The sequence below is a fragment of the Palaemon carinicauda genome, chromosome 5 (assembly GCF_036898095.1).
Source record: "Palaemon carinicauda isolate YSFRI2023 chromosome 5, ASM3689809v2, whole genome shotgun sequence".
Classification (NCBI taxonomy): Eukaryota; Metazoa; Arthropoda; class Malacostraca; order Decapoda; family Palaemonidae; genus Palaemon; species Palaemon carinicauda.
The window spans coordinates 88,014,199-88,030,835 of record NC_090729.1 but is presented as its reverse complement, the minus strand read 5'-3'; the positions used below and the strand labels follow the sequence as shown (position 1 = coordinate 88,030,835).

The following is a 16,637-nucleotide window of genomic DNA, read 5'->3' as shown; positions in this document are numbered from 1 at the left end:
AGGGAATGTAATTCATCACCACCTGTAAAGGTTTCACGTTCTTGGGACCGAGGGATTGTGAGTATCATACACATGTATTTGCTGACGGTAGTTCTGATATATATAGCTGTGTACTTACTACATCTCGAGTCTGGCAAACTTTATCTTGTTAATGCGAAAAATCGCATAATTAATACACAGTTAAAAGGTAAGTTCAATATGTATTATCATGATCAGTTTATTTTCTGATTCATCTTGTGCTTTGCAATCATTGCAAGAGTTTTTATGCACGGACTATAAATTTTAACCAAAATAACTATAGAGAATTCAGAGAAGACCCTCTTACTGTACAAATAGAATCAAAAGAGCAGGGACACTCAAGGGAAATCTTATGTCAGATGTCTCTAGTGTTCCAATGACAAAACAGACAAGGGGTTGCTCTTCTTACTACTTCTACCAAATGAGTGGAGCCTTCTCCAACCTTAATGCATTAACGTCAGTAAAGGACTGTCGTTGTTAGCGAAAGTATTAAAATGTTACAAATTGAATTTCCATATTTCATTCTCTGTTATCATCTGACATCTCAAATATCCACTAAAAATACTGAATATACAAAAACACACATACATTCATATATATACATTTATGTATATATATATATATATATATATATATATATATATATATATATATATATATACATACATATATATATATGTATATAGCCTATATATATACATATATATATATATATATATATATATATATATATATATATATATATATATATATTTATATAGATATATATATATATATATATATATATATATATATATATATATATATATATATATATATTTATATATATATATATATATATATATATATATATATATATATATATAGATATATATATATACATACATACATATATATATATATATATATATATATATATATATATATATATATATATATACATATATATATACATATATATATACATATATATATATATATATATATATATATATATATATATATATTTATTCATATTGTTATTATTATTATTATTATTATTACTAGCCAAGCTACGACCCTAGTTGGAAAACCAAGATGCTATAAGCCTAATTCTCCAATAGGGAAAAATAGCTCAGTGAGGAAAGGAAATAAGGATATAAATAAAGGATGAGAACAAATTAACAATAAATCATTCTAAAAACAGTAACAACATCAAAACAGATATGTCCTATATAAACTATTAACAACGTCAAAAATAGATATGTCATATATCTAAACTATAAAAAGACTCATGTCAGCCTGGTCAACATAAAAACATTTGCTCCAACTTTGAACTTTTGGAGTTTTACTGATTCAACTACCCGATTAGGAAGATCATTCCACAACTTGGTCACAGCTGGAATAAAACTTCTTGAATACTGTGTAGTATTGAGCCTCATGATGGAGAAGGCCTGACTATTAGAATTAACTGCCTGCCTAGTATGGTCCGAGTTATGAAAAATCTTATGCAACATGTATAATGAACTAATTGAACAAATGTGCCAAAGATTAATAGATAGATCAGGAATAAGAAATTTAATAGACCGTAAGTTTCGGTCCAACAAATTAAGATGAGAATCAGCAGCTGAACACCAGACAGGAGAACAATACTCAAAACAAGGTAGAATGAAAGAATTAAAACACTTCTTTAGAATAGATTAATCACCGAAAATCTTAAAAGACTTTCTCAATGGGCCAATTTTTTGTGCAATTGAAGAAGACACAGACCTAATGTGTTTCTCAAAAGTAAATTTGCTGTCGAGAATCACACCTAAAATTTAAAGAAACATTATCAATACTGAGATTCGGATGTTGATGAGCCAATGTCCTTGACCTACTTACAATCATACTTTGAGTTTTATTAGGATTCAACTTCATACCCCATAATTTGCACCATGCACTAATTTTAGCTAAATCTCTATTAAGGGATTCACCAACCCTAGATCTACATTCAGGGGATGGAATTGACGCAAAGAGAGTAGCATCATCTGCATATGCAACAAGCTTGTTTTCTAGGCCAAACCACATGTCATGTGTATATAGTATGAATGGTAATGGGCCAAGAACACAACCCTGCGGAACACCGGATATCACATTCCTACACTCACTATGGTGCCCATCAACAACTCTTTGAGATCTATTACATAAAAAATCAATAATAATGCAAAGAAACGACTCACCCACTCCTAACTGTTTAAGTCTGAAAACAAGGGCCTCATGATTAACACGGTCAAAGGCAGCACTAAAATCAAGGCCAATCATACAAACTTCCTGACCATAACAAGGGATTTCTGTACAGCATTGGATATTGTAAGAAGGGCATCACATGCTCCAAGGCCTTTACGAAAACCAATTTGAAAACTAGGGAATAGATGATTACCTTCAGCAAACCTATTAAGACGTTCAAAAACTTTAGATAATATGGGAGTTATTGAAATTGGGCGGTAATCAGTGGGACTTGATCTACCACAAACACATTTACATAGAGGAGTAACATTACCAATTCTCCAACAAGTGCTAAAAGCTCCTCTTCTAGCTAATTTGCGCAAAATAACAGATAACTTTGGAGCTAAAAAGATCTGCTGTCTTTATAAAAAACAAAGGAAAAATACCATTTGGGTCTACACCTCCATAAGCATCAAGGTCCATCAACAGAGCTTTAATTTCACGAGATCGAAAAGCTAAACTAGTTAGTTTAGCCTCAGGAAAACAGGAATGAGGAAGTTCAAGTTTTTCATTATTCTGCTTACTGTCAAAAACATCAGCCAAAAGGGTTGCCTTTTCCTTTGGACAGTAAGTGACTGAGCCATCTGGTTTAAGTAAAGGAGGAACAGTTGCATCTACACCAAAGAGTGCAAATTTAAGGGTAGACCACCATTTATGTTCCTGAGTTGTACCAGAAAGGGTTTCTTTTATGGTTGAATTGTACTCCTTTTCAGTTGAAGCATAAACTCTCTGAGCAAAAGCTCGAAGCTGAGTATAGTTATTGCAGGTCAAAACTGAATATGTTACCCTTTCAAAGGTGATAGGCCTCCTGCTTCTCCAAATAAGCATGTCTCCAATCATCATTGAACCACGGTTTGTCCTTCACTCGGTACCTTAGCACACGAGAAAGGATACACCTATCAATTATGTTGATTAGATTCTCATTCAAAGGGACAACAGGATCTACACTACTATATAATTGTGACCAATTCAAGCACAAAAGATCATGCAAAATCCCATTCCAGTCTGCTTGGGATTTCATATATATATATATATATATATATATATATATATATATATATATATATATATATATATATATATATATATATATATATATATATATATACATATATATATATATATATATATATATATATATATATATATATATATATATATATATATATATATATATGTATATATATATATATATATATATATATATATATATATATATATATATATATATATATATATACATATACATATATATATATATATATATATATATATATATATATATATATATATATACATATATATACACAAATAAATATATATATATATATATATATATATATATATATATATATATATATATATATATATATACATATATATATATATATATATATATATATATATATATATATATGTATATATCTAATGTCAAAATAATCTTATGTAGCAGTTCCCGGAAGGAATATATATATATATATATATATATATATATATATATATATATATATATATATATATATATATATAAATATATATATATATATATATATATATATATATATATATATATATATATATATATATATATATATATATATATATATATATATATATATATATATATATATATATATATATTCCTTCCGGGAACTGCTGCATAAGATTATTTCGACATTAGTTTCGTTCAAGTCACTGATGGAAGAAAAGTCGTTTCAATTATGGTTCAATGTTGCAAAATATTAATAAAAAAAAACATACATGAGTTATACCTGCCTAAAGGACTGAGAGAGAGAGAGAGAGAGAGAGAGAGAGAGAGAGAGAGAGAGAGATAAAATTGTTTTAGCTTAGTGTAGTTAATAAAGTAATCTAATAGCATATATATATATATATATATATATATATATATATATATATATATATATATATATATATATATATATATATACATATATATATATATTTCTGTCGGACTGTTTTGTATTTGTAGTAGATAGTTGAGACGTCAAATGATAATACTGAATTAAAATATGGCAACTCAATTTGTAAAATTTGTATGCTTTTGCTAACAAAGACAGTGCTTTACTATCTTTGATTCGCTAAGGTTGAAGAAGGCTCCACCCATTTCGTAAAAGTAGTAAGAAGGGCAACCTCTTGCGTGTTTTGTCATGGGAACACTAAAGACATCTGAAAAACGATTTCCCTTGAGTGTCGGCGTTCTTTTGATTCTAACTGTACTATTTAGTGATATTTTAGTAGATTGTTTTGGATTTTTCACAGTAAAACTTGAAAAGGAAAACACAAAGTATGGCTTCTGTGTTATGCTTGCACTTGGTCTCATATCAAAAATTAAAAAATTTGTAAATCACTTATGGTTTTAGTTTTTGTTAGATCCTTCTCTCTCCATAGTTTTGAATTTGGTTTTCCACAGCTGTGCGTAAGCAATCTTGCATCACAATTAGTTGCTGGTGTTATAACTACAGTTTTGAATGATCCTTACTCTTAGCTATATTTTTAGGAATGGGGAGTAAAACCTTTGACCTTGCACATCATTTCAAAGTTTGTAACAAGTTAAGCTCTCTTGTAGAAATATGCAAAAAATTATCCAAAAGACTTCTCTTTGGATGTATAAGGAATAATATCCTTGATTACTTTACCTCTGAATTTATCGTACAACAAGTCGTACACTTAGTAAACCAAAGGCCCATTAACTTCAAAGAATATCTTCGCGATTGTGGGAACAAGCAGTTAGGTGATAACTGAGAGATGGCGTAATTACAAATGACTTTAGTTTGCGCAGCATTAATATAAATACAAGCCGTTCTAAGCAAAAGCAGCAGAAAAATTCAAACACAATGATTCAAGTACATACAGGAATAGACATTTGTGACACGTGCGGTATGTGGCTCCCCCCCCCCCCCCCCCCAAAAAAAAATAGGGCGCCCTGCTCTGGAAAGTCGCACTGTAAGCAGGTTATCTTGCAGGAGATATGCAGGCTTGAGGCAATCAATGGAAACCTAATCTTCTTTTCCATGAAGAAGTAAGAACGCCTTCGTTGTTCGATAGATCATGAGGAAAGGGGTCATGTAAAGGGTCGTTAGAGATGGCTTGCTGGTGTCATTACGCAGGAAAACATAGGATGCCTTGTGCAAATCTGTTGGTATTTGTTGCTTTTCTGGGGGTTTGTAAGTCTGGTGGCATGGAATAAATTTTCCCACAACGTGACAGAGGCACTGGAGATTGTCGGAGGAGGCTGCAGACGGAAAAAAAATGGTAGGGATGACCATCGGGTTGTCATACACCATTTCAGCTGCTGAAACATCCAGGGTATCTTTCCGAGTGGTTCTTAGTCCCAAGAGGACCTAGGGAAGATAGGTAAACCAGTTGTATGGTTGTATGCGGCTGTTTGGTGGAGGGTGATACCAGGAGATTCGCTAATGATGTCCACAATTGAGAGGTGAAAGTAATACCCCTGTCGGAAGTAGTAGGCTCAGGGATACCCAATCTTGCTATCCATCCTGAGAGTAGAGTTGACGTACAAGAGGCGGATATTGCAGTTGCCATGGGAAGGGCTTCAGGCCAATGAGTGGAGCAGTCGATGACAGTAAACAGGTAACGATGTCCATGTGATGTGGGTAGGGGACCTTCAACATCAACGTGAATGTGGGGATACCGCCGCTGAGGTTGAGGAAAGGTGCCCACAGCTAAATCTGTGTGTCAATGTACTTTTAAGGTTTGGTAAGAAGTACAAGCATGGACCCAATCATTAGCATCCTTAGTAATGACATGCCTAATAAACTCTGTCTTCAGGAGCTGTGCAGTAGAACGGTACGAGGGATGAAATCAAATGCCTGTCGGCGCATGGGAGAAGGTATCCATGGTCTAGATCTACCAGTACTGATGGCGTTGGAGTCACCGAGAGGGACGTCCTACTAACGGAAGGATGTTCAGGATGACCTACGTGCTTGGTACTCTGAATCTTTTCATCGGGCTTCTACAAAGGTTTTATAATCCAATCCCAGGTGAATGGTGGTCAATGTGTTTCTTAACAAGGCATTGGCAATGGGATTCTTTATCCCAGGGACGTACTGAAGGGTAAAATTGTATTCAGGCCTGGTGGAAATATGTCGACATTGACGAGTGGACCAAGCGTTGGACTGTTGACCAAAGTTGCACCAGAGGCATGTGGTCCATATGAATGACGAAGAGCGTACCTCCCAAGAAGTTTTGAAAGTGACAGACAGCCAAATGCACCGGCAGCAATTCGTGGTCGAAGGTAGAGTAGGCAGATTCAGCCTTGGACAGTTTCCTACTGAAGAAGGCCAATAGGCGGGATGAACCGGTGACCACCTGCTCAAGGACTGCCCCATTAGTGACGTTGATGGCATCGGTGGAGAGAAAAGAGAGATGCATGTAGCATTGGGAAAAGTGAGAGCAGCAGCGGTTGACAGGGCATTCTTTGCATTGCAGAAGGGCCCTTCTTGAAGGGAACTCCATTTCAGGTCTTTTGGCTTGCCCTTGAGGGAGGCAAAGAGAGGGGCAACAGTGGCGGCAATGGCTGGCCGGAAACGATCATAATAGTTGATCATGCCAAAGAATTCTTGCAGTGCTTTGATGGACGAGGGCATGGGGAAATTCTGAACGGCTGTTACCTTCTCAGGGAGGGGATGGACTCCTTCAGGAGTGATGCGGTGTCCCAAGAACGATACTTCATTGGCGCCAAAGGTACACTTGTCGTACCGGACTACAAGACGATTCTGTTGAAGGTGGTCGAGCACGATGCGGAGATGATGGAGCTGTTCCTCTCTGAAGGAAGAGAACATATGTATGTCATCCACATAAGATACAAGGAAAGGGAGGTCCCCTATTATGACGTCCATGAGATATTGATAAGTGGCTCCAGCATTATGAAGGCCTAAACAGGAGTAATTGAAGGTGAATGTACCGAAGGGGTTGGTGATGGCGGTCTTGGAGATGTCTTTTGGGTTCATGAGCACCTGATAATACCCCTTCAAGAGGTCTAGCATGGAGAAAACCTTAGCTTTGTCCAAGTAGGAGGTCATGTCGCTGATGTTTGGGAGGGGTAGTGATCCGGTTCTGTCAGTATGTTCAGGCGCCTGGAATCCCCAAAACGGATGCAGAGAGCAATCTTTCTTCAGGATGATGTGCAAGGGTGATGGCCATGGGCTTGAGGCCTTTTGGCAAAGGCCAATTTTTTCTTGTTAGCAGCTGGCAAATGATCTGGTGCCAGACATCTGAATCTGGCAAACACTGGGGGCCCTGTCATCTTGATATGGTGATAGATACTGTGTTTCGTGTGAACCATTCGCGTTTGACAAAGTTCTGGATGGAGAACTTCCGGGTGCGATGTGAGAAGGTGGGTGTAGGCATCCGTGGGTGCGATGATGTGGAGAGCAATGTCGGAGGGGATGGGATGGAGAGGCGTCGAGGAGTATGAATTCACGTTGATAAAATTTGGTGAGTTATAATGACCAGGAGGTGGAAATGTGATGAGAAATCCAAACCGAGGATTAGCAATGTGATGTCAGCAAAGAGAAACTTCCAAATATATTTGACATTTCCAAAAGATAATGTGAGGGTTTCATAACCATGGGTGGGTATCGCAGATCCGTTGGGAGCTACCGGGTGGATGTCGGCAGACTTGCACAGAATATGTCGTGTCCTGGAGAATGGCCTTGGCAGAAGAAAACAGCAAGCACCAGTGTCTAACAAAAATCGGATGCCCGTAACTGAATTATATAAAAAGAAAAGACTAGTAACAAAGGAGGCCACCGCCGAAAGTGATGACCTACTTACACGAATTTTGATCATTGACAGTCGTTCGCACATTTCCTCGCAACAGCCCCAAATATGTTGTGGCAGTAGTATAACTGCAGCCGATGGGCATCAGGAAGGGGGTGGAGAGATTGTTGGTCGCACCGGTGCGTAAGCAAGAAATGGTATATTTGGGTGGTGGGCGGCTTTGTCACCACTCCAGTATATCACGGGGGGGGGGGGGCTGTCTGTGTCCTATCTCATTCACGTCGGCTTCGGTTGATGTGGAATAGGCGTCCACTTCATCAGGAGTGGAGACGTTGATGGAGGTCTGGAAGGTGTTGATAGCAGCACACATAGGTTTGGGTAGGTGCCGTACACAAAGGGTGCTCAGTAGATTCCCTTCAAGAGGAGAGCAGTCTGCGGTAGGTTGGACACGAGCAATACTGGTTATTTCCCCAAGGCGAGCAAAGCCTTTTGGTCCCCCAACGGTTCTTGAAAGAGCTGAAAAAGTTTTGCATTGCGGGCGGATGGTGATGGCGAGTACTGCTTCAGGAGGTACGATTGAAGAGTTTTGTACATTATTGGTGTGTCTCCTTGCCCACACAGCCAATCGGATATTTCCGGGAAAGTTTCCTCGGAGATACCCACAATAACATAATCTGCTTTGATGCTTGACTGAGTCACACCATTGCTGTGAAACTGGACTTCAGCATGCTGGAACCAGGCAAATGCTTCTCCGCTGGTGAAGGATGGTAGTTTCAGTAATGTGGTGTTGATAGTAGAGTCAGTGTCGGAATGCGGCATCTTCAAACAATAAGATACAGAAGTGAAGGGAAAAGGTGGTAGGGAATCAGTTACTCTGCTGGTCACCAGTGTGTGAGCAAGCAGTTAGGCAATGACTGAGACACAGCGTAATTGCAACTAACTTTACTTTGACCCCACATGAGTATAAATACCAGCTGTTCCAAGCAAGAACGGCAATAAAAGTTCAAACACAATGATTCAAGTACATTCAAGAATATACAGGCTATCAGTTCGAGGCGAGAGTGATAATGATAATGTACAAAAAAAAGAAATACCGTTACAGTGTACGAGCGCGTGTGATACAAGTGCGGAACATGATAGTGAAACTGATGATATTCCTACAATGATAACTCCTGAATTACTGATAAGAAGGTATAAACTTTTTTCATTGAACAATATTCTAGATTTGCAACCTTTACCCGATGATAAAAACTTTGACCCAGGTATGCATGTGCCTAACAAATTTGAGTATCTGGCAAAGATAAGGAATAAACTTTTAAAGGTATACCACCATGAATTTATGCAAACGTTATCAAGTCAAACTGTTGATGGAACTGGTAGGTATCACCCAATATCTCATTATTATTATTATTATTATTATTATTATTATTATTATTATTATTATTATTATTATTATTATTACTAGCCAAGCTACAACCCTAGTTGGAAAAGCAAAATAATACAAGCCCAAGGGCTCCAACAGGGAAAAATAGCCCAGTGAGGAAAGGAAATAAGGAAATAGATAAATGATGAGAACAAATTAACAATAAATCATTCTAAAAACAGTAGCAACCTTAAAACAGATATGTCATATATAAACTTTAAAAAGACTTATGTCAGCCTGTTCAACATAAAAACATTTGCTGCAACTTTGAACTTTTGGAGTTCTACTGATTCAACTATCAGATTAGGAAGATCATTCCACAACTTGGTTACAGCTGGAATAGAACTTCTGGAATATTGTGTAGTATTGAGCCTCATGATGGAGAAGGCCTGACTATTAGAATTAACTGCCTGTCTAGTATTACGAACGGGATGGAACTGTCCAGGAAGATCTGAATGTAAAGGATGGTCTGAATTGTAAAAAATCTTATGCAACATGCATAATGAACTAATTGAACGACAGTGCCAAAGATCAATATCTAGATCAGGAATAAGAAATTTAATAGACCGTAAGTTTCTGTCCAACAAATTAAGATGAGAATCAGCAGCTGAAGACCAGGCAGGAGATCAATACTCAAAACAAGGTAGAATGAAAGAATTAGAACACTTCTTCAGAATAGATTGATCACCAAAAATCTTGAAAGACTTTCTCAATAAGCCAATTTTTGTGCAATTGAAGAAAACACTGACCTAATGTGTTTCTCAAAAGTAAATTTGCTGTCGAGAATCACACCTAAAATTTTAAAACAGTCATACAAAGTTAAAGAAACATTATCAATACTGAGATCCGGATGTTGAGGAGCCAATGTCCTTGACCTACTTACAATCATACTTTGAGTTTTGTTAGGATTCAACTTCATACCCCATAATTTGCACCATGCACTAATTTTAGCTAGATCTCTATTAAGGGATTCAGCAACCCTAGATCTATATTCAGGGGATGGAATTGATGCATAGAGAGTAGCATCATCTGCATATGCAACAAGCTTATTTTATAGGCCAAACCACATGTCATGTGTATATAGTATGAAAAGTAATGGGCCAGGAACACTAACCAGTGGAACACCAGATATCACATTCCTATAATCAATATGGTGTCCATCAACAACAACTCTGAGATCTATTACCTAAAAAATCAATAATGATGCTAAGAAACGATCCATCCACTCCCAACTGTTTTGTTTGAAAACAATGACCTCATGATTAACATGGTTAAAGGCAGCACTAAAATCAAAGCCAGTCATACGAACTTCCTAACCACAATCATTGATTTCTGTACAGCATTGGAGAATGTAAGAAGGGCATCACATGCTCCAAGGCCTTTACGAAAGCCAAATTGCAAACTAGAGTATAGATGATGACCTTCAGCAAACCTATTAATTAAGACGTTTTGCCAGAAGACGTTCAAAAACTTTAGATAATATGGGAGTTATGGAAATTGGGCGGTAATCAGTTAGTCTTGAGCTACCACAAACACATTTACATAGAGGAGTAACAACATTACCAATTCTCCAACAAGTGCTAAAAGCTCCTCTTCGTGCGAAGTTGTGTAAAATAACAGATAACTTTGGAGCTAAGAAATCTGCAGTCTTTATAAAAAACAAAGGAAAAATAAAGAGGAACTGTTGCATCAACGCCAAAGAGTGCAGATTTATGGGTAGACCACCATTTATGTTCCTAAGTTGTACCAGAAATGTACCAGAAAGGGTTTTCTATGGTTCAATTGTATTCCTTTTCAGTTGAAGCATAAACTCTCTGAGCAAAAGCTCTACGCTGAGCATAGTTATTGATGGTCAAATCTGATATGTTACTCTTCCAAAGATGATAGGCCTACTGCTTTCCCAAATAAGCACGTCTACAATCATCATTGAACCACGTCTTGTCCTTCACTCGGTACCTTAGCACAAGAGAAGGGATACGCCTATCATCATCATCATCCTTTTAAAGAAGTTGATATTGTCTTTATAAAGTAGGATAAAACAAAGATTAACAATTATCCTTTGGCCAGAGTAAAACAAATATTTACTAATGACCTTGGTGAAACGACACATGCTATCATATATAAAGGGCTAAAAGACAACACTGTAAATATCGTATCAATAACTTATATGTCAGTAAATATCAATGAATCCTTGCCAGATAATTTACCTGATTGTGACAATCTTTCGTCTATTTATAGACGGAAAAGAAGGGAGGCAGCGGAAAGCAGAAAAAGAACTTGCGAGATGCTGAACCTTTCTTAAAGATGCCTATTGTATTTACCAATTTAATATAATTTGTTATATATTTTACATATATGTATGTAATTCAATATTGGTTACATCCAAAGATAGTCTTTGGATTCTATTCCACGCTGTGCACATAAATTCCAACTGAAATTTAAACAGTATTATAGATTTTTGTTATGGTGTTGGTAATTTTAGTCATAAATTTCTTTCGTACTCCTTATAAACTTTAATCCAAGTACTAATTTTTTCATTCAATTTACTTAGCATATAGCCTTATATCATATTTTTGATTCGTTAAATTTATCATTTTATCAGATTTCTTAGTTTATTATTGAATTATTCACTAGATTATTAAAGCTTATAAATTTTCATTAAATATTAGATTTTATATTATGTTTAAATCAGGTCACTGGAAGACACTCAGTTTAACATTCATTAACTGGGTCACTTTAATCCAGGACCTGTCTATTGGTCCCGTATGCAAAATGGTGTTGGGAGGATTTCTCTATTGTACTTTGTTTATGGGTCCCTGGACATGAAAAATCACCGAGATGCTTGTCCGTAATTATGCCACGAATGACGCTATGGCTCAATCCAACATGGCTGCCACCCACTGACAAAATTTTTTAATTTTCTATCATTTTGGAGTTAGTACACATGTAATATATTTAGTATACCTAATTTGAGGGTGACGAATTCATTTATGGTGTTATTTTAAACAACAACCTTCACAGGAACAAGATATCTAGGTTAGGTATCATAATAGATATCATAATGATGCACTGTGTATTCCAAAAGTTTGTATACAACATTCACAGAGTAAAAAACGACATTACATATGATGTTTGGCCATGCTCTTTATGCAAGTGATCACAGTAAGAGTCTCCTCACAGTCTTCAACAGAATTGGCTCTTGTACAAGCTACCAAACCATTAGACATACCCGTAGTTTACTTGCTAGCTATGCTGTGAAGTGCTCAGAAAATGGAGACACTTATTCCAAGTACTTTTACCAGGGACGACTATACGATGGCAGGCATGGACAACTCAGACTATGCAGACAATCAATACTCTCTGGTACAGAGGGTTCAAACTATGTGGCTTTGGTACTGTTACAAGATTTCATTGTGAACAAGCGCCTCCATAATTTGTTGAATTGAGAAACAGCCTGCAAAGTACCTACATGAACCATAAGGCAGATAAGAAGAATGACCAAGACAGAAATGAAATCCAACACCAGAAAGTGGGACACTGAAAAATTAAAAGAAATAGAAAGTAAAGTGAAGCTTAGAAATATATACAACATGGAAGAAGGAACTTAAAGAAGAAATATGCATCAATACATTTGAGTCAGTGATATTATTTAGAAAAAACTAATATGTTAAATCTAAATATTATAAATTGACACAATAGGGAGAGGGTAAACTGTAATTTTTGTAAAAATGAAGATTTTATCCATTTTTTGTTGTTTTGCCAGGAATATAGAAAAGAAAGGAATTAAATAATTGAGCTTCAACAACCCTACAAGGAAGACCTAAAGAAAATAATAGGATAATTTCTATTCAGTGAAAGAAGTTTAGAAAAGAAACAAGAAATATTAAACTTAATATGGAGGAAAAGAAAAAACAGTATAAGAGTGAGAAAAACTCAAATAACTAGGTAATAGAGGCGCCGTTGCAATAGCTATGCCTCAACTCCGAACCTAATCTTGAACCTGAATTGAGTGTAAAACACTATTGGAATCCGTAAAAATTGTATAAAAACTATTTTGATTATCATCTTTAAGAATATGTCGGACTGCGAGAATGATTGCATATAGCTCAGCAGTAAATACTGAACAATAATTTGGAAGTTTCCTTCTAATAACAATATACCCCACCACAACTGCACATCCAACTCCTGCAGCCTATTTGGAACCATCTATAAAAACATGTTTCCCATGATATTCAACAGCATGGTTTAAAAACTTAACTATTCATTACCTTACTGGGTTAGCTATTTTTCACTCATGTCGTAAAACATACTGTAACATGTGGATTACACTACGGGGGAAGATTGGGATATCCTACATCTGCTATCTGTGCTGAAAACAAATCTACTTCTCTGGCATCATTTTTCAGGCGTACTTCCAAAGGCTTGGGCACTACAACTGTTAAGAGCTCGATCTAAAGGAGCCCTAACATATTTACTGTTGGGATTGTTTCTTATATGGAGGGACCTAGCTAAAATCTCAAACTCAATTTCTCTCTGCGGATGGATAGGGGAGGTGTGCCAGTATCCACATACAGACTATTAATGGGAGATGTTCTATATACACCAGTGCATATGCACAGCCCCACTTTGTGATCATCAACTTTTCCAAGTAAAGTCTTAGTAGCTGACCCATAAATTTGACACGCATAGTCCAACTTGCTCAGACACAAAGATGTATAAATTCTAAGCAAAGTTGTTCTATCAGCACCTCAATCAAAATGTGATACAACTTTCGAGATCTTCAGTGACGTTTTAACCCTGATGGATAGGTCATTTATATGGAGACCAAAGGTCTTTTTCTTGTCAAAAATTAGCCCCCCAGAAACTTTATATTATCCTCATATGGCAAAATACAATAATTTAAGACAAGGGTGGGGATCTCTTCTATTTTATGAGTATGAGTAAAACGAATGGCTTTGGTCTTCTGAAGAGGGAACATAAATCCCCGAGAATTTGCCCTTGCAGAAGCAGCATTTATAGCAATTTGAAGCTTTTAGCATGGTCGTAGTGCAGATGATCCACTACAATAAATTGCAAAATCCACAAATAGTGACCGTTGTATGCGAAGAGGGGTAAAATTATAGAACACGAAACTACATTTCCAATAGAAAAAACAACTTTGCTACAGTAAATACTGTGGTTTCAATGAATTTTACATTCATTTCCCGTGCAAATAAAGCGCTCTCCTATTAACCCCCCCCCCCTTCCTGGTGGATATAGGTGGAAACCTGTGTCTTTGGGATGTCAAAAACTGGGGAAAAAACGTGATCATCTAACATTTATGAGATTTGTAAAAGGCCACAGAACCTAACAAACCCACCTAACCTAACCTGATAGTTCTCAGGTTGCAGACCTAACCAAGGCCAAGCTTCTCAGAACCCCGTTCCCAGGTCACAGACCTAACCTGGGCCAAGCCCCCGGATCCCCCTTCCCAGGTCACAGACTTAGCCGACCCTCCTTCCCAGGTCACAGACCTAGCCGACCCTCCTTCCCAGGTCACAGACCTAGCCAACTCTCCTTCCCAAGTCACAAAACTGCCCAGGTCATAGACCTAGCCTGGGGCCAAGCCCTCGGGACCCTCCTTACCAGGTAACAAAACTGCCTAGGAAGTATAACTTTGTTAATATGCAACTATGTATGTACAGACGTACAAACAGGAGCTGCTACCTGTGATTTGTAAATTGTAAAGAAAAGAGTGACATAAATATATTAGGGGACTAGGATGCCGAAATTTTGTGTAACTTTTTATGGATTTATCATGCGTCCCAAAGAATAAAGTACAGAGAAGAAAAGGTTAGTTTTACCATTATTTATCGATTATCTTCCCCACCCAAAAACCCCGAATCCCACTGGTTGGGCCCCACTACAGTAGGAATTATTAGTGCATATCTTATTAACTATTTATTTGCTACGGATATAAAGGTAATTTTTTTATAAAAAAAAAAAAAAAACAGCATTCCTTTATTAGTAAAGCTTTTTCCATGTTTTTCTATAATAATACCGCCAGGAGGTAATTGACTCATGAGACTATTGATAAAAGAAGCAAGTAAGGTCCCACTCAGTATGCTGCCTTGGCAGACACCTTCTTGTATGTAGGATGAAGATAGCTCTGATGTACTTACTCTTACTTTAATTGAACGGTTTGATAAAAATTCTTCGATAAAAGAAAATGTATGTCCTCCTATACTCCATGAGACCAACTGTTTTAAAATACCACCCCTCCAAGTGGTGTCATTGGCCTTTTTGATGTGAAAAAAGACACCCACTACCTGCTTTTGGTTAGAAAAGGAATTTGAAATTTCCCTTGATAACATCAGCAAAAGGTCTAGCATAATTTGGTTCTTCCTAAAACCAAACTGCCTGTTTGATAAAAGGTATTTTATTCTAGATACCATACATGTCTGTTATTGATTAAGTTCTCAAATAGTTTGCATATGCAGTAGTCAAGGCTATAGGCTTATAACTAGATGGCAGTTCTGGGTTTTTACCAGACTTGTGGCCGGGAATTAAAATTGCAGTATGCCAAGAATCACGAGATGTATGGGAAGCCCATAGACTATTAAGTGTTTCTATAAAAATTCCTTAGTATCCGCTGGGAGATATGAAATTATTTCATATCGGAAGCAATCATCACCTGTGGCAGTCAAAGAGAAGATAGAGATAGCATTTTGCATCTCCCCCATACTAAAATGTAAGTTAAAAGCTTCAGCATTGGAAGAAGCTGAAGGAACAACTGATGTTGATGCTTCCATTTTCTTTTTTAAATGCTGGGAAATAAATGTCAGCACTTGATGCATGAGCGAAGTACCTCTACTACATCTTTGGGGTGAGATATATATCTATTAACTTCTCTTGATATTGGTAAAGGCCTAGGCACAAATTTGCCTTGAATTTTCTAATCTTGTCCCATATTTCCTTTAAAGGAGTTTTGGTATTGATATTGGATATATATTTGCTTCAGGATGCTCTCTTTGCTTTTTTAAAAGTTAACTTTTGTTTGACAGAGGCTCAGATGTACGCTTTCTATCCGCGTCATAGTTCGTTCTCAAGTATCTTCTGAAGCAAGTGCAGGTCACTTTCCTTGCATTGGTACATTCTCTACTCCACCAAGAAACTACACTGCAATGAGGTAAACCACACATTTTAG

The 16,637-nt window shown here is 36.5% G+C and overlaps 1 protein-coding gene across 1 annotated transcript; it reads right to left on the bottom strand.

Moving 5' to 3' along the window:
- Positions 1 to 6,248: 6,248 nt before the first annotated feature.
- Positions 6,249 to 6,893, bottom strand: LOC137641013 (uncharacterized). The gene has a single exon (XM_068373463.1). The coding sequence runs from the start codon at positions 6,891 to 6,893 to the stop codon at positions 6,249 to 6,251; it is 645 nt and encodes a 214-aa protein (XP_068229564.1).
- Between the last annotated feature and the right edge of the window lie 9,744 nt (positions 6,894 to 16,637).

Bases quoted from the DNA above. Each gene is read 5' to 3' on its own strand.
- LOC137641013 (XM_068373463.1), bottom strand. From the start codon at position 6,893: ATGCCCTCGTCCATCAAAGCACTGCAAGAATTCTTTGGCATGATCAAC.